Genomic DNA, 22,672 nt, shown 5'->3' with positions numbered 1-22,672 from the left:
GTGTTGTTGGGGTCATAATTCAGGTCAACTAGTGGTGGTATCAATATTGGTCATGTACGCTTCTGGGTGTACATAGTATAGGTTGATAAACACATAAATATTTAGGTTTACACTACGCAAGTGTATGTGTACATCAATGAAACAATGTGTGTGTGTGTGTGTGTGTGTGTGTGTGTGTGTTGGGGTGGGTAAGGGCGCCCACGCCTCACGGGATGTTATTGTTGGTCTGGGGATCTGTGTCATACCGTGTTTGTGGGCATTACTATAGGCGGCACTTCTCCTGGTGTAAGTTGTCCCATCCGAAAATCCACTTGACTGTGCCGCTCCACAGATCCCCAGTAGGGCGAGCTTGGGCGACCTGAGGACGGTAGCCGCAAGTGGGTGTGGCCAGAGAGGCGTGAAGGTGCCAGGTGCTGTGGCTGATGTGACACCACACTCACTTACCAAGTGGATTTTACAGGTATGGGACCATCGTGTCAGGTGTGGGCAGTGTGAGTTGTGAGTGGCGGCTGTGGTAGTGGTGGTAGTGGTGGTAGTGGTGGTGACTGGTGGTGGTGGTGGTGGTTGGTGGAGGGGTGGGGGTTAATAAGTGGTTACATTGGTGGTGGTGGTGGTGGTGGGTGGCCAGGAAGGGGCGGGTTGCAGTTGACTTGGACTTGGTCAAAGCACAAAAAATGATGCTGGGAGTTGCAAACTTGGCTCAGGATCATCCCTTGGTGGACCATCATGTGAGTAGGAGGCGGCGCTCCCCGGCAGGCAGGTCCAACACCTCCTTCCGGGGGCATGAGGCCAGAAAATATCTGACATCTTAATGACACATTACATCATAAAACACAAATATTATTAGTTTGAGAATTTTTCCCCAGTGGGCGGTGTATACAAAGCACCTTCATGAATTGTCGCATGATTCAAGACGTTTGTATACCGGCGGCAGTGGTCTCCGGGTCCCAGTCTTGTGCACAGACAGTCATGCAGGTTGGAGGACCTGGTTCCACCAGCTTACAAGTTTTAGGGCAAGAATACACGAAAACTACATGTGGCGATCAGTCCGCAGGATGCTGAGCCAGTGTGCATGTGAGGGGTCAAGTACAAGACGGACACTGCATGGTCGCCACATAGTATATTATGGTAATATGGTGGGTAAGGCTTAGTACCATGAGCACTTCAGAAACTGAGCTGATACTCAGAATGTGCATCGTAACCCCGACAATCACTGGCTGACCTGTAAAGAAACAACCCATACAAACAACGCTAGAGTTACTAAGGTAAATGCTGTACAAGGGAAAAAAAGATGGTACCCGGAGGAAGACACCTGGCAGATGTGTGTGGCTGGTGGCGCAGGAGTCGACCGGGTCTCGGGCTCCTGCTGCTACAGGTACTCCTGCTGTGGCTTGCCTGCTGGGTCATCTACCCTTCATTAAGTAAACTAAAAGGAATACTCAAGTCCCGGTCAGAGGCCCCTGAGCGACGCCATCCATACACAACATTGAGGACTTCCTGGAGAGTACCATGCTAGAGTACAGAGCGGCTCACTTTTCTGTACGGTAGCGCATTGCAGGCACGCAGGCTCAGTAGGTGGAGGAGATGGAAAAATAAAAAAAGTTCTGAACCCTTAAATGATGTGCAAAAGGAGACGAAGAAATAAAAGAATTACTAGCCAGCAGAGATGAACCAACAATTACTCGTGAACACAGGAATATGATGCTCTACTGTACAGTATATGTTATCCAGAAACTACAAAATGACACTTGTTTCACTCTCTGGGTTATGGGTGGGAGGGTGAGGGGGAGGGAAGTCTTTAAAAAATCACAGAGGGTCCAGACAAGCAAAGAGAATCAGGCAATCAAGCAAAGTAAAAAATTTAAATAATAACAAATATCGTAAAAAAGAGAATTCGATACCAGAATAAAGAGTTTCACCTGTGGGGTCTGAACGGCTAGAAATCAATACCAGAACAAAAACAAAATAGAGTCGACTATGTACAATGATAGGGCACATGTCGTTTCCCTTACCTGTACATTATTACTTCTGTTTTTGAGAGGATTAAAAAAAAATATATATATATATCTCACTAAGGATCGCCAAAAGCATTGTGCAACAAAGGAAGGATTAAACAATGGTGGAGGACAGAGGCAAAAGATGGAAATATAACTGAGGATAAAGGAAGATGAAGAAGAAAAAGAAGAAGAAGAAGAAGAAGAAGAGGAGGAGGAGGAGGAGGAGAATTGAGAGAATGGGGGACAGGTAAAGACCATTAAGGAAATAATGACAGGAGTTTTGAAGGTACAAAGGAAAACAAAATAGAGGGAATAAGGAGAAACAAGAACTAAACAATGGGATAAGCACAGAGAGAGAGAGAGAGAGAGAGAGAGAGAGAGAGAGAGAGAGAGAGAGTGGATCAGGTACAATTAGATTCTGGTTTTGGGACTGAAGAAAAGGAGAAAGAAAGAGAAAAAGAGAGAATGCGAGAAATATAAAGACAACAGGAGAAAGACAGACATAGAGACAGAAAGAATCATAGGAGTTAGTGATTAGCTCATAACAAGGTAGACAAATAGGTTAATATTTATATTTTTATTCAGTGAGAAGATAGTGTGTGAGAAGGTGGTGTATGAGGAAGACACAGTGATGAGAGTTAGTGTTAAGAAAATTTTGGTTAACAGAAGGAAGAAGAAAGAGAAGGAAGTGAAAAATAAACATAAAGAGGAGGAAGGAAGGAAGGAAGGAAGGAAGGAAGGAAGGAAGGAAGGAAGGAAGGGAGAAGGAGGTGAAGTGAGGAGCGAGGCTGAATCCTGTTCTAGTAGGGGATGCAATGTGGGAGTGGAGGTGGTGTAGGGTGTGAGCTCAGGTGTAGTGGGTGAGCTCAGGTGTGGGGAGTGAGCTGAGGTGTATGAGTGAGGTTAGATCAGTTTTGGTCTGCGTGCTTGCAATCTACATCATTATATTTTTGTTTGTTTGATATACTGAGAGGACTAAGTAGCGCCGCTTCCCAGAGATGAGTAAAATCTCTTACCAATCATCTTTTGAATCTGACTGAAAGAACACATAACACACGGAGATATATTGTAGCACAGCTGTTGGAAAAGGAATTGACATTAAAGATTTTATTTGGTGATATGATATTATTGGTATTGTATTATTTTGTATTCCTTTGTGGTATGCCTTCTGTACAGCGGCTACCACAGGTCAAGCGAACCGTCTCTGTACTTTCTGTCCATAAGAAATAACAGAAACATCCAGGCTTAATGAATTTTTATGGTGGCTATATTGATATGGCTAAAATATCATAGTTATCAATGGCTAGATATAAAAACTAGTGCTACATGGCTAAGTCTGATGGCTGGAATAGTCTTTGGAAAACACATTAATGGTAAATATTGATTTCTTGACAACATTGAGGTAAATAGGTTTATCATAATATTTCTAAACAAACTGCTAAGACTCACACATGCCTGAGATGTTTCTGCATTACATGAACAATCTCAATTAGTCTGGATTCAAAGTCAGTACAAAATATTCCTCTCATGCAGCTAAATGATGGCAACTCCTTTGAATCCAGACTTTAGGACCGAAGTCGACGTCTGGCATTTGTCAAGAAGTAGCTGGGCGGCCCCACAGGACAAACGTTGCAACCCCCTTCAGGTCCTCGTGGGTCGGCCAGCGAGCGGAACTAGGCCGGACATATCTGGAAAGGGTCATCCAGGGCCGAGGGGGGGCTGTGTCGCGCCGCCGTCCTCTCGGAACGCACTGTGATCACCCCTTCGGAGGCTGACAAGTCGTATTTTTTATGGTCTCTGGGTCTCCTGGATGGTGTTTCAGCCTTTGTCGGCTAGGAAAGCCACCCAGGAACACAGCAGACTCCAACAAGTGCGAATAAAAACAGCACAACAGTGACTAACACTTCAGCCTCGACTTGGGTTACCTTTATATACAAATGAACATTGAATAAATAAAACAAGTGCAGATAACCTGAGCCGAGGATCACTTGCAGGGGGATGCCCTTCAAGGAAGAGAAGGAGGAGGCATCCCCGCGCAAGGTAATTAAGACCAAACTTGCGGCCACTGTACCAGACCTTTCCGCTCAGCTGGTCCAACCCACGCCTTAACACTAATGCCTTACTAGTGGTACTTAGGAGCGCGACAACGAGGAGCACATGTATGTACCATTTGAACTTCAGAGAGCGAGCTAATACTGAGAATATGCATCGTAATACCGACGTCCACGTGCGACTCTGCAAAGACAGATAGCATCGTCCCGGCTTCAGCGACAAAAAGCCAACACACGACATACATTTCATAATGGTTACAGTGGAACGTTCTCCTTTAGCAATTATCTGGGAAAAAAAATAAAAAAATAAAAAAAAATCTCCAGGGCCAGGTAGTGATAGTGTGTGGGGGCTGAGGAGTGTTTACTAGACTTTGTTGACATTTGATTCTGTGTTCAGGACGAGCCAGCGTGAATGTGTTAACACCAGATAATGAAGCCGTATTCCAGGTATTCTTAAAATATTATGCTACTTTATGTATTTCTTTAATGCATTTATGAAATTCTTATGTAATCCTGCGCCTGAAGTCTACAACAGCCGTACTTACACTGAAGCTACGAGCCAGTCTGAGGTGTATCGTTTTTTTCTTCACATATTTAAATTATTTGTATTAACTTTAAGTCAAGTAACTGACAGTAGAACCTGATGAAGACGTGTACCTGACATATATTACCCAGGAGCACCAGGAGTACCTGCTTCGTGCGCCTAATAACGTCCCTCAGCAGGAGTTAACTTTGAGAAGTATTGTTACCTGAACGAGAAGTATTGTTACCTGAACGAGAAGTATTGTTTGCCTGAGCGAGAAGTATTGTTTGCCTGAGCGAGAAGTATTGTCTACCTGAGCGAGAAGTATTGTTTGCCTGAGCGAGAAGTATTGTCTACCTGAGTGAGAGGTATTGTTTACCTGTGCGAGAAGTATTGTTTGCCTGAGCGAGATGATCATAAACAGAGCATGTTAGTTGTGTGTTACTCGTTAAGACAGTAAGCCGCTGAAGAGTCTCCGGCGTAGATATACAGTTGTGCGTAAGACGGTCGAGTGGATACAACAATTGTCTTATAACTTAAGGCCCATTGGGTTACTCTCAGTCGACCCAGTTGTGGATGCGTACCTAACTTTAGTTGGGAAAGTGAAGGCGTTTGAGTGAAATATCTGTCACGCTGTCTGCTTGTGTACCGAAGGTTTAATATTCAGTGTACTGTATCCACACTGTACCTAATGGTCCTTCAGGCCTCTGGGACCTACTTCTATGTAAAAACTTCCTTAATCCTACTGCCCTCGAGTCCCAATTAACGATCCTGCAACCATAAATACCACCCTGGTGATCATCGGTAGCCTGTCTGCCCCACGAGTGTCTAGGACCTACACCAGGTCGCCCTCCCACCCATCCTACACCAGCAGGTCGTCCTCCCACCCATCCTACACCAGCAGGTCGTCCTCCCACCCATCCTACACCAGCAGGTCGTCCTCCCACCAGCATCGACCTCCCACCCATCCCACACCAGCAGGTCGTCCTCCCACCCATCCTACACCAGCAGGTCGTCCTCCCACCCATCCTACACCAGCAGGTCGTCCTCCCATCCATCCTACACCAGCAGTCGTCCTCCCACCCATCCCTACACCAGCAGAGTCGTCCCCATCCATCCTACACCGCAGGTCGTCCTCCCACCCATCCTACACCAACAGGTCGTCCCCTCCCATCCATCCCACACCAGCAGGTCGTCCTCCCATCCATCCCACACCAGCAGTCGTCCTCCCACCATCCACACCCAGCAGGTCGTCCTCCCACCCATCACACCCAGGTCGTCCTCCACCCATCCTACACCAGGTCGTCCTCCCACCCATCCACCAGCAGGTCGTCCTCCCATCCATCGTACACCAGGTCGTCCTTCCACCCATCCCACACCAGCAGGTCGTCCTCACACCCATCCTACACCAAGTCGTCCTCCCATCCATCCTACACCAGCAGGTCGTCCTCCCACCCATCCCTACACCAAGTCGTCCTCCCATCCATCCTACACCAGGTCGTCCCTCCCACCCATCCCTACACCAGCAGGTCGTCCTCCCATCCATCCTAAACCAGCAGGTCGTTCTCCCACCCATCCACACCAGCAGGTCGTCCTCCCACCCACAACAGGTCCGTCCTCCCACCCATCCTACACCAGCAGGTCGTCCTCCCATCCATCCCAAACCAGCAGGTCGTTCTCCCACCCATCCCCTACACCAGCAGGTCGTCCTCCCATCCATCCTAAACCAGCAGGTCGTTCTCCCACCATCCTACACCAGCAGGTCGTCCTCCCATCCATCCTAAACCAGCAGGTCGTTCTCCCACCCATCCTACACCAGGTCGTCCTCCCATTCATCCTAAACCCAGCAAGTCGTCCTCCCACCCATCCTACACCAGCAGGTCGTCTTCCCATCCATCCCTACACCAGGTCGTCCTCCCATTCATCCTAAACCAGCAAGTCATCCTCCCACCTATCCTACACCCAGCAGTGTCGTCCTCCCATCCATCCTACACCAGGTCGTCCTCCCACCATCCCACACCCAGCAGGTCGTCTTCCCACCCATCCTACACCAGAAGGTCGTCTCCCACTCATCCTAAACCAGCAGGTCGTCCTCCCACCCATCCCTACACCAGCAGGTAGTCCTCCCACCCATCCACACCAGCAGGTCGTCCTCCCACCCATCCTACACCAGCAGGTAGCAGGTGTCCTCCACCATCCCACCGCAGTCGTCCTCCCACCAGCAGGTCGTCCTCCCACCATCCCAACCAGCAGGTCGTCCTCCCACCCATCCTACACCAGCAGGTTGTCGTCCCACCCATCCCACACCAGCAGGTCGTCTCCCACCCATACACCAGCAGGTAGTCCTCCACCCATCCCACACCAGCAGGTCGTCCTCCCACCCATCCTCACCAGCAGTCGTCCTCCCACCCATCCCAACCAGCAGGTAGTCCCCACCCATCCTACACAGCAGGTCGTCCTCCCACCCATCCTACACCAGCAGGTAGTCCTCCAACCCATCCTACACCAGCAGGTCGTCTTCCCACCCATCCTACACCAGCAGGTCGTCCTCCTACCCGATCTACGTCACCGGCAGGACCTACAATCAACCTCTTGGGTCATCAGCTATCATTAGGAGTCGTGACCTCAACACTGTAGTGCCCATACAACCACTAAGATAATATTTAACCTTCCTTCCTTCCTTCCTTCCTTCCTTCCTTCGTCAAGGTCCCGTGATCACCCTCTTAGAGTCTTAAGGACCGTCAAGAGATCCTACACTCAGCTTCCTTAATTCCTTTGTATCATCACAAGGTCTACCTGTCCATAACTCCAACCTCCTAAAAGTCCTTATAGCTGCACAACCCCCTCTCTCTCTCTCTCCCTCTCTCTCCCTCCTCTCTCTCTCGTTATATATATATGCATAATCTTTACATATCATTAAGAGGTCCCTCACCTAGCGTACCATTAAGGGCACTGAAAGAAGCGGTGGTGCCTCAGTAATGAACTCACTCACATACGACACAAGACGAGGCCCCGCTAGTAGGGAGATCACTACAATTACTTGCGCCTTAAACAGAGCTTCAGGGGGAGCCGCGTCACACAACCTTCCCTGCTCCTCTACGCCATTACAAAGACCCTAAGAAGATGAGTTCTCTTTTATAGGCTCCCGTTGGCGTTCGGTAGCATAAAGCACCCCTGAGTCTTTTATCTCAATTTATCTTTCTTTAGAATTATATTTTGATACTGTTATAAAATATCTATAGTATTTTTTATATATAAAGTTACGCCGTTATAAATTCTATGTAATATCAATTTTAAGTTCTGCGCCATTGTATATCTCTATGACACTTCAACAGCTATACGCCATAATAAATAAACACACATAAAATTTACTCTAATTCTCAAGCTATCAGACTTCCTAGAAAAAACTCAGTCAAGATTATTGCAAACTTCTGCGCCATTATTCTAATTATACTCCATTAGGATTATTGGATAAAAGTTACTTCAGGACCTAAACCTTAGCTAAAACACCGGTAATTATACGCCATTAATGAGTTCCTGGGATCCATTATAAAGCTTCACGGATCAATTATATTTTAACGGATCGATTATAGAAGTTTAATGGATCAATTATAGTTTAACGGATCGATTATACAAGTTTAACGGATCAAATATATTTTAACGGCTCAATTCTAGTTTAACGAGTCGATTATAGAAGTTTAAGTTCAACGGATCAATTATAGTTTAACGGATCGATTATATAAGTTTAAGTTCAACGGATCAATTATAGTTTAACGGATCGATTATACAAGTTTAACGGATTAATTATAGTCTCCTGGCTCGATTATAATCTCTTGGATCAATTATATTATAGAGTCTCATAAGTGTGATGCTGATTACAGTGTGACCTTGATTATAATAAGTGTGACGTTGATATTGGCTCCTGGATCAAGTGTGACGTTGGTACTGGCTCCTGTGACGGTAATATTAGTTCCTGGTTCAAGTGTGACGTTGTTGCAGACTGCTGGTTCAAGAATCAAAAGTAAAGTGTGACGCTGTAATAGGCTCATGCAAAGGGTGGGTAGCTCCTCACCACCTCAAGAGTCACACTCCTCCCTGCCACTTCGTCAAGGAGAAGCAACATACAGTACACTGGCTCTGCTCAGGGACGTTCCACTGTTTTAGAAGGAAATATTGATAGGTACTGAAGAGCGCTGTGGCATAGGTTGGTAGTGATGGTGGTGATGATGGTGGTGGTGGTGGTGGTGGTGGTGGTGATGGTGGTGATGGCGTTGATGGTGGTGGTGGTGGTGGTGGTGATGGTGTTGATGGTGGTGTTGATGGTGGTGATGGTGGTGGTGGTGGTGGTGATGGTGGTGGGGTGGTGGTGGTGGTGGTGGTGTAGATGGTGGTGGTGATGGTGGTGGTGGTTATGGTAGTGGTGATGGTGGTGGTGGTGGTGGTAGTGAAGTGGTTGTGGTGGTGGTGGTGATGGTGGTGGTGGTGGTGGTGGTGATGGTGGTGGTGGTGGTGATGGCGGTGATGGTGGTGGTAGTGGTGATGGTGGTGGTGGTAGTGAGAGTGGTGGTGATGATGGTGGTGATGTTGGTAATGGTGGTGATGGTGGTGATGGAGATGGTGATGGTGATGGTGGTGGTGGTGGTTATGGTGGTGGTGGTGGTGATGGTGGTGGTGGTGGTGATGGTGGTGGTGATAGTGATGGTGGTGGTGGTGGTGATGGTGATGGTGGTAGTGGTGATGGTGGTGGTGATGGCGGTGGTGGTGGTGATGGTGGTAGTGATGGTGGTGGTGGTGATGGTGGTGGTGGTGGTGGTGGTAGTGATGGTGGTAGTGGTGGTGGTGGTGGTGGTGGTGGTGGTAATGGTGGTGATGGTGGTGGTGATGGTGGTGGTGATGGTGGTGGTGGTGATGTGGTGGTAGTGATGGTGGTGGTGATGGGAGTGATGGTGGTGGTGATGGTGGTGGTGGTGATGGTGGTGGTGGTGATGGTCGGGTGGTGGTGGTGATGGGAGTGATGGTGGTGGTGGTGGTGGTGGTGGTGGTGGTGGTGGTGGTGATGGTGGTGGTGGTGATGGTGATGTTAATGGTGGTAGTAGTGGTGATGGTGGTGGTGGTAATGGTGATGGTGGTGATGGTGATGGTGATGGTGGTGATGGTGATGGTGATGGTGGTGATGGTGATGGTGGTGGTGGTGGTGATGGTGGTAATGGTGATGGTGGTGATGGTGGTGGTGGTGGTGGTGGTGATGGTGGTGGTGGTGGTGGTGATGATGGTGATGTTAGTGGTTATAGTACGATAGTGATGACAGTAATAAGGTGATGGTGATAGTGACCTGGTGGCAAGAAGGTGGTGATGATGGTGATAGCGGTGGTGGCGATGGTGGTGATTGTGGTGATGATAAGGTGGTGGTAATAGTGGCTATGGTAGTGGCGATAGTGGTGGTGATAATAGTGCATGTGGTATTGGTAGCGTTGGTGGTGGAGATGGTGATGATGGTGATAATAGTGGTAATGTTAGTGATGATGATGATGATGGTTGTAATTTGGTAGCAATGATAGTGATGAGGGTGTTGGTGGTGTGGTGCTTGTGATGGTTATGGTGGTGGTGATAGTGTTTGTGGTAGAAAGAGTGATGATAGTGGTGGTGGTGGTTGTGGTAGTAATGTGGTAGCAATGGTAGTGATGGTGGTGTTGGGGGCTGTACAGTAATGGTGGCGGTGATAGTGATGATAGTGGTGATAACGTTTGTGGCGGTGGTGATAATAGTTGTCATGATGGTATTTTTCATGGTTGCGATGGTGATGGTGGTGACAGTGGTGGTGGTGGTGATGATGATGGTGATGATGGTGACAGTGGTGGTGATGATGGTGACAGTGGTGGTGATGATGGTGGTGATGATGATGATGATGGTGATGATGGTGACAATAGTGGCGATGATGGTGATGATGGCGACAGTGGTGGTGATGATGGTGATGATGGTGACAGTGGTGGTGATGATGGTGGTGATGATGATGATGATGATGACAGTGGTGGTGATGATGATGGTGATGATGGTGACAGTGATAGTGATGATGGTGATGATGGTGACAATGGTGGTGAGGATGGTGATGATGGTGATGATGGTTTCTTAAAAAGTTGTGTTGGGGAAACATAAGGACATGATCATGTAAACAAGACAATATGATGATAAAAGACATAAATGATAATAACAATGATGATAATAATGACAAGCATAATATCACAAGGACGAAAAATGACGATATTGATAATGATGATGACTACAACAACAGGTACAGGTAGGTCATCATTATTACAGCACAGCAATAACGTTTATTACATGATCTACTCTGACACTGCTGTTTAATTACCATATTTTACTATCCTGTGTGGTAAAGACGTCATACTAAATTACATCAGCTGTTATGACATCATTTACCACAGCTGTTAATGACGTCAGTTATATTAATCACCACAGCTGTTAATGACGTCAGTTATATCAATCACCACAGCTGTTAATGACGTCAGTTATATCAATCACCACAGCTGTTAATGACGTCAGTTATATCAATCACCACAGCTGTTAATGACGTCAGTTATATCAATCACCACAGCTGTTAATGACGTCAATAATACTAATTCCCTCAGCTGGTATGGTATTAACAGCGTCATCTACATCAGCTGATATCATGTCAACAAAGAAGACAGGTATAAACAGCGTCAACAAACAGAGGTCAGAGGTTGTAACATACTCAGCTAACATTACAGTATTTACCCTACAGGCATACACACACACACCTGCAGATCTGGGGAGGGAAGGAACACTAAACATGATCTTAAATAACTAAACATGTCTTATTAAAGTTTCTCTCCAGGTGAAAAAAACAAACTAGTGGTAATTAGTGTCATTATAATAAGGTATAATTGACACCCCAACAGAAATGTAATATATATGTTTTTATATTAATTAAATGAGGGTTTGGGGTTCTATAACTCATACCAATGACTTCAAATATATATTTTTTTTTAATTATCCAAAAGCTTTACTTACTTGATGAAAATTCAAGTGACGTCAACACATCAAGGCCCAATCAGGTTGCTGAACAAACCAAACTGCAGTATGTTCGTGAATATTGCGTGACATCACACTATTCTCGGCACTCTGATTGGCTAATCCATTCATCTAATACCCAATGAACAGTTTCCCGCTTCATGGCAGGGTTGTTCCGTGCATATTATTTATTGACAATTAGAAATATGTAAATAAAAGAAAATATTAACCCCCATAGAAGGTGATTTTTTTTTTTAGGATTTTTTTTTTAGAGTTTTATGTCTTATATATAAATAAATAACAACAAAAAAGTGACATTACAGGTTTGGTTCTTGAAAATAAAGCTTTTTAACGGGACAAACTACATCTGAAGGTTTTCTATGATGAACAAATAGTGAACAAATGGTGATGAAAAAATGATGATGAACAAATAGTGATGAACATATGGTAAGGAAGTAAGGTAACCTGTCTGTGCCTCCTCCCCTCAGTGTTCAACAGTGTTCATTACTCACAGGGGAAAACTGTTCATTCAATTCCAAGTACAAAATAATAATATGTTCAACGACGTTCACACACAATCATCTCGGTAGAACAAAATAACCTGAAAAAATTTGTCAAATTATTAAGAAATTATTACAACACCTGACACAGAACTAAGGTAATGGTGTGTGGTGATGGTGGTGGTGTGTGGTGGTGTTGGTGGTGTTGGTGGTGGTGTTGGTGGTGGTAATGGTGTTGGTGTTGGTGGTGGTGGTGGTGGCGGTGTATGGTGGTGTTGGTGGGGGATAGATCTCTCAAATACCCGGGTTCGAATTCAGAGGGACATTTTCCGTGTCTTGTTGAGGGATATGTATGTATGTATGTATGTATGTATGTATGTATGTATGTATGTATGTCAGGACACACACCAATGGCGTGATAACCCGCCTTCTACATATCTCCACCTCGAAATACCAATCCAACCTGACGATTATTTTCAAATTAAGAATAATTACAGTGAATCATACATAATTATAATCATTACACCCCCCCCTGGATAATCACGATCAAAGGTTTTCTTAATAATGGTCATTAAGAGGTCAAACAACGCATTAGAATTATATCAGAGGGGAGGGGAGGGAGGGGAGGGGGTATGATGAAAATAGAGGGTCACTGTAATGAGGCAGGGGTGCAGGTATTAAGGGGAGGTGTGAGTTATTAGGGTAAGGTGTGAGCAGTTAGGGGGAGGTATGAGTCATTAGGATGAGGTATGAGTTATTAAGGGGAAAGGTATGGGTAATTAAGGTCAACTGTGAGTAATTAAGGGCAACTGTCCTTAAGTAGGAGGTGGTGTGAATAACTAGTAGGAAATGAATAAGTTTAAAAGTTGATCCATACGATATTTATCATCGTTGTAGGAGAGAGAGAGAGAGAGAGAGAGAGAGAGAGAGAGAGAGAGAGAGAGAGAGAGAGAGAGAGAGAAAGAGAGCCCAGAATCAGCAAGAGCAAGAGATAATTTAAGCGCATTTTTTAATCATATATTCAGAATATGTGGAGCTATATATCTCACCTCCATGAGCTCCTATATCTAATTTAATATCTCGTGAGCGTCTCTTGTGTAACTCACTGGCCTAAGAGGACTCGAGAAATTCCCTGAGTTAGACGCTGTGTGTGACTGAGATGAAACACAACCATGCTCCCGTGTGCTGTGTTTGAATGATGGGACGCTACCATGACCCCGTGTGCTGTGTTTGAATGATGGGACGCTACCATGACCCCGTGTGCTGTGTTTGAATGATGGAACGCTACCATGACCCCGTAAAGTGTGTTTGAATGATGGAACGCTACCATGAATCCGTGTGTGTGTTTGAATGATGGGACGCTACCATGACCCCGTGTGCTGTGTTTGAATGATGGGACGCTACCATGACCCAGGTGCTGTGTTTGAATGATGGAACGCTATACCATGACCCCGTGTGCTGTGTTTGAATGATGGGACTACCATGATGAATGATGGAACGCTACCATGACCCCGTGTGCTGTGTTTGAATGATGGACGCTACCATGACCCCGTGTGCTGTGTTTGAATGATGGGACGCTACCATGACCCCGTGTGCTGTGTTTGAATGATGGGACGCTACCATGACCCCGTGTGCTGTGTTTGATGGAACGCTACCATGACCCCGTGTGCTGTGTTTGAATGATGGAACGCTATACCATGACCCCGTGTTGTGTTTGAATGATGGAACGCTATACCATGACCCCGTGCTGTGTTTGAATGATGGAACGCTACCATGACCCCGTGCTGTGTTTGAATGATGGAACGCTATACCATGACCCCGTGTGCTGTGTTTGAATGATGGAACGCTATACCATGACCCCGTGTGCTGTGTTTGAATGATGGAACGCTACCATGACCCCGTGTGCTGTGTTTGAATGATGGAACGCTACCATGACCCCGTGTGCTGTGTTTGAATGATGGAACGCTGCTACCATGACCCCGTGTGCTGTGTTTGAATTATGGAACGCTATACCATGACCCCGTGTGCTGTGTTTGAATGATGGAACTACCATGACCCCCGTGTGCTGTGTTTGAATGATGGAACGCTACCATGACCCCGTGTGCTGTGTTTGAATGTAAGACTCCTTAATAAATGGTCATTATTGTGTTTTTTAAGATGTCTGTGTATCTTTCTGTCTGTTCGTATGTCTGTTTTTGTTGTCTTTCTCTTGTGGTCAAAATGTGTATAATATTACTAATAAGAGCAGCGAGGTGGAGTCACAGGCCACGGACGGTCAGAACAACGGTACAAGTTTCAAGGTGTTCGATCCAAGGCGACTGGATGAGACCCGGTGACGTTCAGCTGTTCAATCTTTCATGGCGCTCGTCGATACTGGCTCACGAGACACGCTAACCCCCTCCCCCCCACTGCCTGCAGCACGGACGAGACACAGCAGCAAGGAACCAAGCAAACCCTTCCTTTCTGACGAGTGTGGCTTAGCACTATGATGCGGACGACCTCAGGACGCTTCCATGGTCCACCTCACGTCAAATTTGAACCTTCTCGCGACTAAATGCCATTAACGGGAGAGCGGGATTAACTTATCATCCGTGCAATGGTTTGGCCTTGACGTTAAGTCCGGCTGGTAATCACACGACCACAATGAGAGAGAGAGAGAGAGAGAGAGAGAGAGAGAGAGAGAAGCGGGATGACGATGGTGGTCCACCTTTAGCCGAGTCGAGGGACCCCCGAAAGAGGTCATCACCTTCAATTCGTGCGCGGCCACCCTGCTTGAGGATCAACCGGGGAAGTGGGTTAGTAGGGGAGTCCCCGGATTACTGCAGCAGGTGCCCGGGGGGTAGGGGGGGGGGTGTTGGGGGCGGGGGGAGGGGGTTTTGCCTCGGGCCAGTCACACCGCTAATGTGAAAGTGTTGTAAAAGCGTCTTCGTCAGGTATTATCTCCATGAAAATAGTATCGAAGACAAACACTTGCAATAGAGGGGTAAATGTGTATATAATTTTTAACACACACACACACACACACACATCTGCTGAACCTACAACTGTATTGAATGATCACAGTTATGTGTAGTGAACAAACATGTGTGTGTGTGTATGTGTTTCCTGGTGAATGTGTATGTTTGTAAGTGTGTCGATATTAAGTGTTGTATTCTTAAGTGTGAGTGAGTGTGTAAAGTTCAGGTGTTGGTGTAAGTGAACACAAATGAACGCTAAGATGAACGTCTATATGGAAGAACTTGGTGAACGATTCAAGTATATATATAATTTTTTTCCTCACTTGTTTTTCATTTGTTGTTCTCATCTCCTTCTTTGTCTCTTTTACTTCATTATGATTATTTCATTTCTCCTCTTCGTTGTCTTTCCTTATGTTACTTTTCGTTATATATTTCAGTTCCCCCCCCCCCAGTACACTAACCTCTTATTTTCTTCGTTCTCTTCCCTTCCCGTTATTCTCTCCTTCTATCCTTCATTCTTCTCTTCTCTTACCTTCCCGCAACGTTCATTTCATTCTTCCTTATCTCCGTTATTCGCCAACACAGATATCATGAGCGCCTATCGTCTCCTTTCCATTAAACATCATCATCATAGAAAATGGTGTAATGTGATTCACTTGGGTTGCTTTAAGGAATCAATTAAGGGATTTCAATGTTGATATGAAACTGTTACTGAACCCCTGTGTGTATGTGTGTGTGTGTGTGTGTGTGTGTGTGTAGGCTAAAATAATCAGTTATATCCGCTTTGAACCCTCGAATTTCTGTACGTTTTTAAAAGTCGGTTCAGAGGATTAATGTTGCCAACGCCCTGACTTAACACACACACACACAGGTTCCATTTTCGGGCCGACTTTGAACCTCTTAAACTGGTTCATTAAGTTCAGTTAGAGTGGAAAGGTTCATTCTCACTAACTTATTACGTACAAGTGTGCCGGCAGCCGCGTTCACATTCATTTACTTAATGCTTGTAGGGCGCGTTCAGTTGCATTTAGTCCAGGAAGCGTTCAGATTTCTTTGGCGTCGAAGATTGAACTGGAGTTTAGGTGCGTTCAGAATCATTTAGAACAAGGTAAGCGTTCAATTTCATCTACTCGGGTGCGTTCAGATATATTTATTATCGGGTGCGTTCATTGCAGTTAGCACTAGTTGTATTCAGGTTCGTTTACAGGTAATACCGGGCGCGTTCGAACCCATTCCGGACTCATCAAGATTCATACCACAAAATATTTCAACTAAAACTAACTTCAGACAAAAACGCTTCGAAAATAAATACAGTACAGTCTCGGTAGAGTTTCGACGCCATATTTGTTGTATAACCTAGACCTATTGGTAAGGTAAGCGAACCAAAATTAACGTAAGAACTTGGGAAACTAAGGTTGATATTCGTAAGGGTTCGTAAGTTAAAACAACACCGCCTCGAATGACTTATGATCCCAATTGATTCACTCAACCCGTGGTATAGATACGGTGGTTAAAAAAGGCCTCGAAACTACACCAGGACTCGGATTGGGTAGTTCCCGTGTGGCAGTACTGATGAAGAGCAACTGGCAGCTTAGAGTCCAGCTTAAATGATTCATTGATCAACAATTAGGAAAAAGCCTAACAGTACCATTTATTTCTATATCATTAATTAATTACTAAAAACTGCAGAGGGATAATAATTTTTTTTCTGTCGAGGGTGTGGGTTGGTTGTCGGGTGTGTGGGGAGCTGTCGGGGGTGTGGGGAGCTGACAGAGGCTGTCGGGTGTGGGGAGCTGTCGGGGGTGTGGGGAGCTGTCAGGGGTGTGGAGGCTGTCGGGGGGTGTGGGGAGCTGTCGGGGTGTGGGGAGCCGTCGGGGGTGTGGGAGGCTGTCAGGGGTGTGGGAGGCTGTGTCGGGGGTGTGGGGAGCTGTCAGGTGTGTGGGTTGGCTGTCGGGGGTGTGGGAGCTGTCGGGGGTGGGGGGCTGTCAGGGTGTTGGGAGGCTGTCGGGGTGTGAGGGGCTGTCGGGGTTGTGAGGGCTGTCAGGGAGTGTAAGGGGCTGTCGGGGTGTAAGGGGGTGTGGAAGTCTGTCGGGGTGTGGAAGTCTGTCGGGGTGTGGAAATCTGTCGCGGGTGTGGGGAGCAATCGGGGATTATGGTCCCAGAATGGTTCCAGTATGGTCCTAAATGGTCTCAGTATGGTCTCAGTATGGTCCCGATATGGTCCGAAAATGGTCCCGGTATGATCTCAAAATGTTCTTCTCGGTATGGCAAAACGGTCCCGGTATGGTCTCTAATGGTCCCGGTATGGTTTCAAATTGGTCCCAGTATGGTCTCTAAAATAGTGCTGGATGGTCTCTAATGGTCCTAGTATGGTCCCTAATGGTCTCGGTATGGTTTCAAAATGGTCCCAGTATGGTCCCTAATGGTCCCGGTATGGTTTCAAAATGGTCCCAGTATGGTCCCTAATGGTCTCGGTATGGTCTCTAATGGTCCCAGTATGGTCCCTAATGGTCTCGGTATGGTCTCTAATGGTCCTAGTATGGTCCCTAATGGTCTTGATATGGTCTCTAATCGTCCCGGTATGGTCCCGGTATCAGTCTATTATTTGTAATCCACCCTGATAACAACAACAGCCATCTGGTCTTAAGAGAAATGGAAGTGGTCTTTAGCTGGTTGTGGTGATCGTGGTGAACGTGGTGTTGGTGTGGTAGTAGTGGTGGAGATGGTGAAGTTGGTCTTAGTGGTGTAGTGTAGTGGTAGTGGTGTTGTGGTGGTGGTGAGGGCATGTGGCGGCATGTGGTGGTAGTGGTGGTAGTGTTGGAGCATAATCAATAAGGATATACCCCACCGCATGCCACTACCACACCACACCACACCAGTTGCTACTTCTCTCTCTCTCTCTCTCTCTCTCTCGAATAATGTTGAAGTGTAAGGGAAGTGACGTTACCTGACTTACCTATACACCCTTACCTACCACTTATCTACCACTTATCTACCTTACCTACCACTTATCTACCTTACCTCCCACTTACCTACATTACCTACCACTCACCTACCACTTACCTACCACTTACCTACCACTTGCCTCCCACTCACCTACCACCTTACCTACCACACCTTCAAAGATACTTGACCATAAAAAAACACTCCCTCCCCCCACCCCCCACCCTTCCTCCCTCACACACGCACTTATGAGTCATCGTTCAAGCAACACACACACACACACACACACACACACACACACACACAGCTCCAAAAAACATGTATTGTACCACGAACTTTACCTCTCCCTTGAACGACTGAACGGTTTTAGCAGGTTTCAAGATAAAAACTCTCAATCAGTCAGTCAATCAGTCAGCCAGTCAGTCAGTCAGTCAAGAAAGACATTCCTTTATTTACTGTCTGATAGGGGTAATATAATTTTATACACACGTAAACAATCAACTTATTTTGCAGTGTTAGTTATATCTTACACCGTTATATTATATAGTAAACATGTGTGAGTTTAATGACATAAGGATCACCCGTGTACACTCCTACATGTACAGTACAGTCATATGTACACCTAAGGCTGTATGGTGTTCACGTGTACATGACAACTTACTGTACGACCTTTTTAATTCTTCGATACGTTTGGATGTTAATGATTTTATGTGATATGTCTGTGAAGGCTAGCTAGTGTGGTGGTAATGGTGGTAGTGGTGGTAGTGGTGGTAGTGGTGATAGTGGTGATGGTGTAGAAGACCTTGGAGTGGTGGTGGTAGTGGTGGTGGTAGTGTAGTGGTAATGGTGGTGGTATTGTACTGATGATAGTGTTGGTATATTGGTGATATTGATGGTAGTAATAGTACTGATAGTTGTTTTTGTGGTAGCTTTGGTACTAGTAATGGTCGTGGTAATAGTGACAGTAGTAGTAGTAGTAGTAGAGTAGTAGTAGAGATAATAGCGATAATAGTTGTAGTTGCGGTAGTGATGATCGTGGTAGTGGTGGTAGTGGCAGTGTTGGTGGTAGCATGCTAGGTGGTGTTGACCCAAATTATTAGCACGCGAGCTACCACCACCACCACCCCCTCCTTCCCCCCCTCCAACCACCACCCCCCTCCCTCCCTCCATCACCCGGGGGCTTACCATCTCCCCCCCTCACTCCCCCACCATCCACCTCCGCTCCCCCACGGCAAGACCCCCATCACCTGTACCGCTCCCCACCCTCCCCCTCCCTCGCCTAACCCAACACCCAGCTCCGACACTTCTCCCTCACACCTTTACACCAACTCGCTACACTCTCTGAAGACCAAGACAAAGAACCCATAGTCAGGGACATATGGAGGAACATCTTCCGAATCACAAATGAAGAGAACAGGGGATTCGATGGTACCCACGAGGAGGTCGTCCTTGATGAACTCCGGGGCCCAGACACACCGCACTCAGCCTTCCCCTGAAATCATATGGGAGGATCTGAGAGCGGACAGCCCATTGTCCAAACCAATCACCTCGGAAGAACTCAACACAGCCATCTCCAATACCAAAAATAAAGCCCCTGGTTATTCAGGCATCACCAAGGAGATCCTCAGCCACATAAACAACCCGGCCATGGAGAGACTGAGAACCACAATGAACGCTTGCCTGGCCTCGGGTTACTTCCCAACTAAATTCAAAGAGGCCATTATTACCCTAACACCAAAACAAGGAAAGAACCCCGCAGAAATGCTAGACTGAGGGTAGGACAACACACAGGAGAGACCTTCCCACTCATGAGTGGAGTCCCTCAGGGAAGCGTCCTCTCCCCCACCCTATATATTATCAACACAAGTGACACCCCGCCTCCCACTAGAATAGGCAACGAAGATATTATGTATGCAGATGACATCACTCAAATAACAACACATCAAGGAAAATCGCGAGCGTTACAGGCCGAAAACACCAGGCGGGAATTAGAAAGGGTAAATAACTACGAAAAACAATGGAAAATCCAAACCAGTCTCCCGAAATTCACAGTGATACCCTTGTGCAGAAAGAAAGCCCATCCATTAGTAACCAATAATGCCCAGATAGAATACAAAAGCAGAGGCACCCTCCTGGACCTACATATATCCACGACAGGTTACTCCCATCATGTCCACAGCAGGAAGGAAAAAACAAGAAGAGAGCTGAGAAAACTATACCGCTTTAAAACGTTTCCTGAGAAAATAAAACTCCGCCTGGTGACATTTATCACACCGATATTAACTTACCCAGCAGTACCTCTTCATGCTATGAGCACCACTCAAATATTAAAATTACAGGTGGTCCAAAATGAAGCCCTAAGATTCGTCACAGGTGAAAGATACCCCTTCACCAAAACCACAGCCGAGATACATAGAGACCTGAGAATGAAACCCATCAACCAGCAGCTGCACACCCTGGCCAGCAGAATCTGGCAAAAGATAGAACGATCAGAGCAAGAACTCCTTCAAAGACTCCCACCAGATAACGACAACAACCATACATGGTTCCCAAAAAGCTACGAAATCTCAAGAGGTCCATTACCACCCCCGATCTACACGGCCAGGCAATAGACAACCTCCCTAGACCAGCATCCGCCAGTAGGGTCGGCGGAATATGAAATAAGGCCCTTAAATCACCCATAAATGGGACAGGGTAGGCTGTCTAGTGCCTGTACCGACAGACAATAACTAACCCATGACACAACCCTAACACACCGTTAGCTTAGCTAGGCGGTCAGCCCGCCCTCTATTACCTCCTCCTGAATTTCTTCAATTTCCGAACTATAACTTCCTTCCCCCACCTCTAATCTTCTTTCATTCCTCCTTTCCCTACAAAAAAAACACACCTCCCTTTTCACTCCTTCCTCTTACACATTACACCTCCTCACTACACCCTCTCATTACCCTTCACTACACCCTCCCCTCATTACACCCTCCTCACTACACCCTCCCATCACGACACCCTCCCCTCACTACACCCTCTTGATATTAACTGATTTTATTGATATTATTCCCCGCCTGTCACTAAAACTCCAGGATAACTCTGTCTGTCTGTCTGTCTGTCGAAGGATGAAAGTCACACTGAGTCATCCTGTCTCTCTGTGTCATCTGTCATGTAACGAACCCATCACACTGAGGCTGTCTGTCTGTTTGTCTGTCTGTCTGTCTGTCTATCTGTCTATGTGCCCTGTCAATTATTTTCCCTTATTCAACTTTCATTTTCCTTTATATGTGTTCCCCCTCCTATTACCATTTACATATCCCGTTTTCTTTCACTTTCTCTTCATTGGCTGTCTTCTTGCTTTCACTTAATATTCTTGGACTTTTTTTTACCTTTTCTCTTATTCCATCCAGGTGTCGTCACTGGCCAGGAAAGTGACGTCAGAAAAGAAAGGGATTAGAAAGAAAGGGATAGATTAGGAGGTGAGAGAGGAGGAAGAGAAAGGAAGGGGAGAGAGAAAGGGAGGAGGAAGAGAAAGGAAGGGGAGAGAGAAAGAGAGGAGAAAAGTGGAGGAGGGAAGGAAATGCAAGGAGAGAGGTAGGGAGGGTTACGCAGGGAGAAAGGGAGAGAGAAACGGTCAGACAGGCAGGCAAGGTGGAGAGAGGGATTAGGCAGGGAGGGAGAGAGAGAGGGTCAAGCAGGGAGAGGGAGGGTGAGGGAGGGAGGGGTCGGGTAGAGAGAGGCAGGGAGGAAGGGAGAGAGAGAGGGGGTCAGGCAGGGAGAAGCAGGGTGAGAGAAAGAGGGGGTCAGGAAGGGAGAAGTAGGGTGAGGGAGGGAGGAAAGGGTAGAGAGAAAGGGAGGGAGGAAGGGAAGCAAACCAGCCGCCGTGAGTAATTAATTCAGGGTGTTTGCCCAGTTGGCTAATCCCGACGACCTTGAAATATTCAGTCACGTCTCCCCCCTTCCTTGCCCCCCGATCACTTCTCTCTGGGGTCAGTTCTCGTTGCGGTCAAGTTCCGTTGGCGTCAAGTCCTGTTAGCGTCAAGCCCAGTTGGCGTTAAGCCCTGTTGGCGTTAAGTCCTGTTGGTGTCAAGTCCTGTTGATATTAAGTCCTGTTTGGGTTAAGTCCTGTTGGCGTCAAGCCCCATTGCAATCAAATCCCTGGGGTCAAATTCTGTTGGGGTTAAGTCCTGTGTGTAATGGTATCAATTCCTTTTCCGGGGAATTTGCTATAGACTTTGGATGAAATTTCCTCTGGGTCACACACTATTAGAGGTTAAGTCCTTTTTGGGGTCAGTTCCTGCTGGGGACAAGTTGTGGTTAGTTTCACCTGTTCAACATGTCCGGCCCAAACACTATTATCTTAGTCGATTTATCTAGCTATTAAGACTTTCCTGTTTATCTTCCCCTGTCTTATTCCCCCCTCCCCCTCTCTCTCTCTTTTCTCTTCTTTTACTCCTCTTCTCCTTTCCCTCTCTCCCACCTTACCTTACACTATACCTCAACACTAATCACTTTATTATTTACTCGTTACTAAAACACTTCATTTACACCTGTGTCTGTGGGTTTGGTTATCATATCGTTCAGAGTTTGATATATTTGGAGGATATTTCACTTTTTTTTGGCGGGATTCATAAACTACAGTGAGTTCAGATCTTTGTTTAATTCTTTA

General features: G+C 46.4%; 1 protein-coding gene across 15 annotated transcripts in view; it reads right to left on the bottom strand.

Annotated features, from left to right (window-relative positions):
• The window catches only part of LOC121874326 (gamma-aminobutyric acid receptor subunit beta-like), a 105,921-nt gene that overhangs the window by 69,667 nt on the left and 13,582 nt on the right, over positions 1-22,672 (bottom strand). For 9 of the 15 annotated variants that reach the window (XM_042378433.1, XM_042378437.1, XM_042378435.1 and 6 more), the window contains exon 2: positions 4,165-4,232. The exons of 1 other annotated variant lie outside the window; for it this stretch is intronic. In XM_042378433.1, the coding sequence (XP_042234367.1) occupies positions 4,165-4,232 (68 nt within the window). Of the gene's footprint in view, positions 1-1,154; positions 4,233-22,672 lie in introns of all 15 variants that reach the window. 5 more of the 15 variants (XM_042378434.1, XM_042378442.1, XM_042378444.1 and 2 more) reach the window with 2 other exon arrangements.

This window comes from Homarus americanus, unplaced genomic scaffold, assembly GCF_018991925.1.
Source record: "Homarus americanus isolate GMGI-L3 unplaced genomic scaffold, GMGI_Hamer_2.0 scaffold9748, whole genome shotgun sequence".
NCBI lineage: Eukaryota > Metazoa > Arthropoda > Malacostraca > Decapoda > Nephropidae > Homarus > Homarus americanus.
This window is presented reverse-complemented; position numbering and strand designations above follow the sequence as displayed.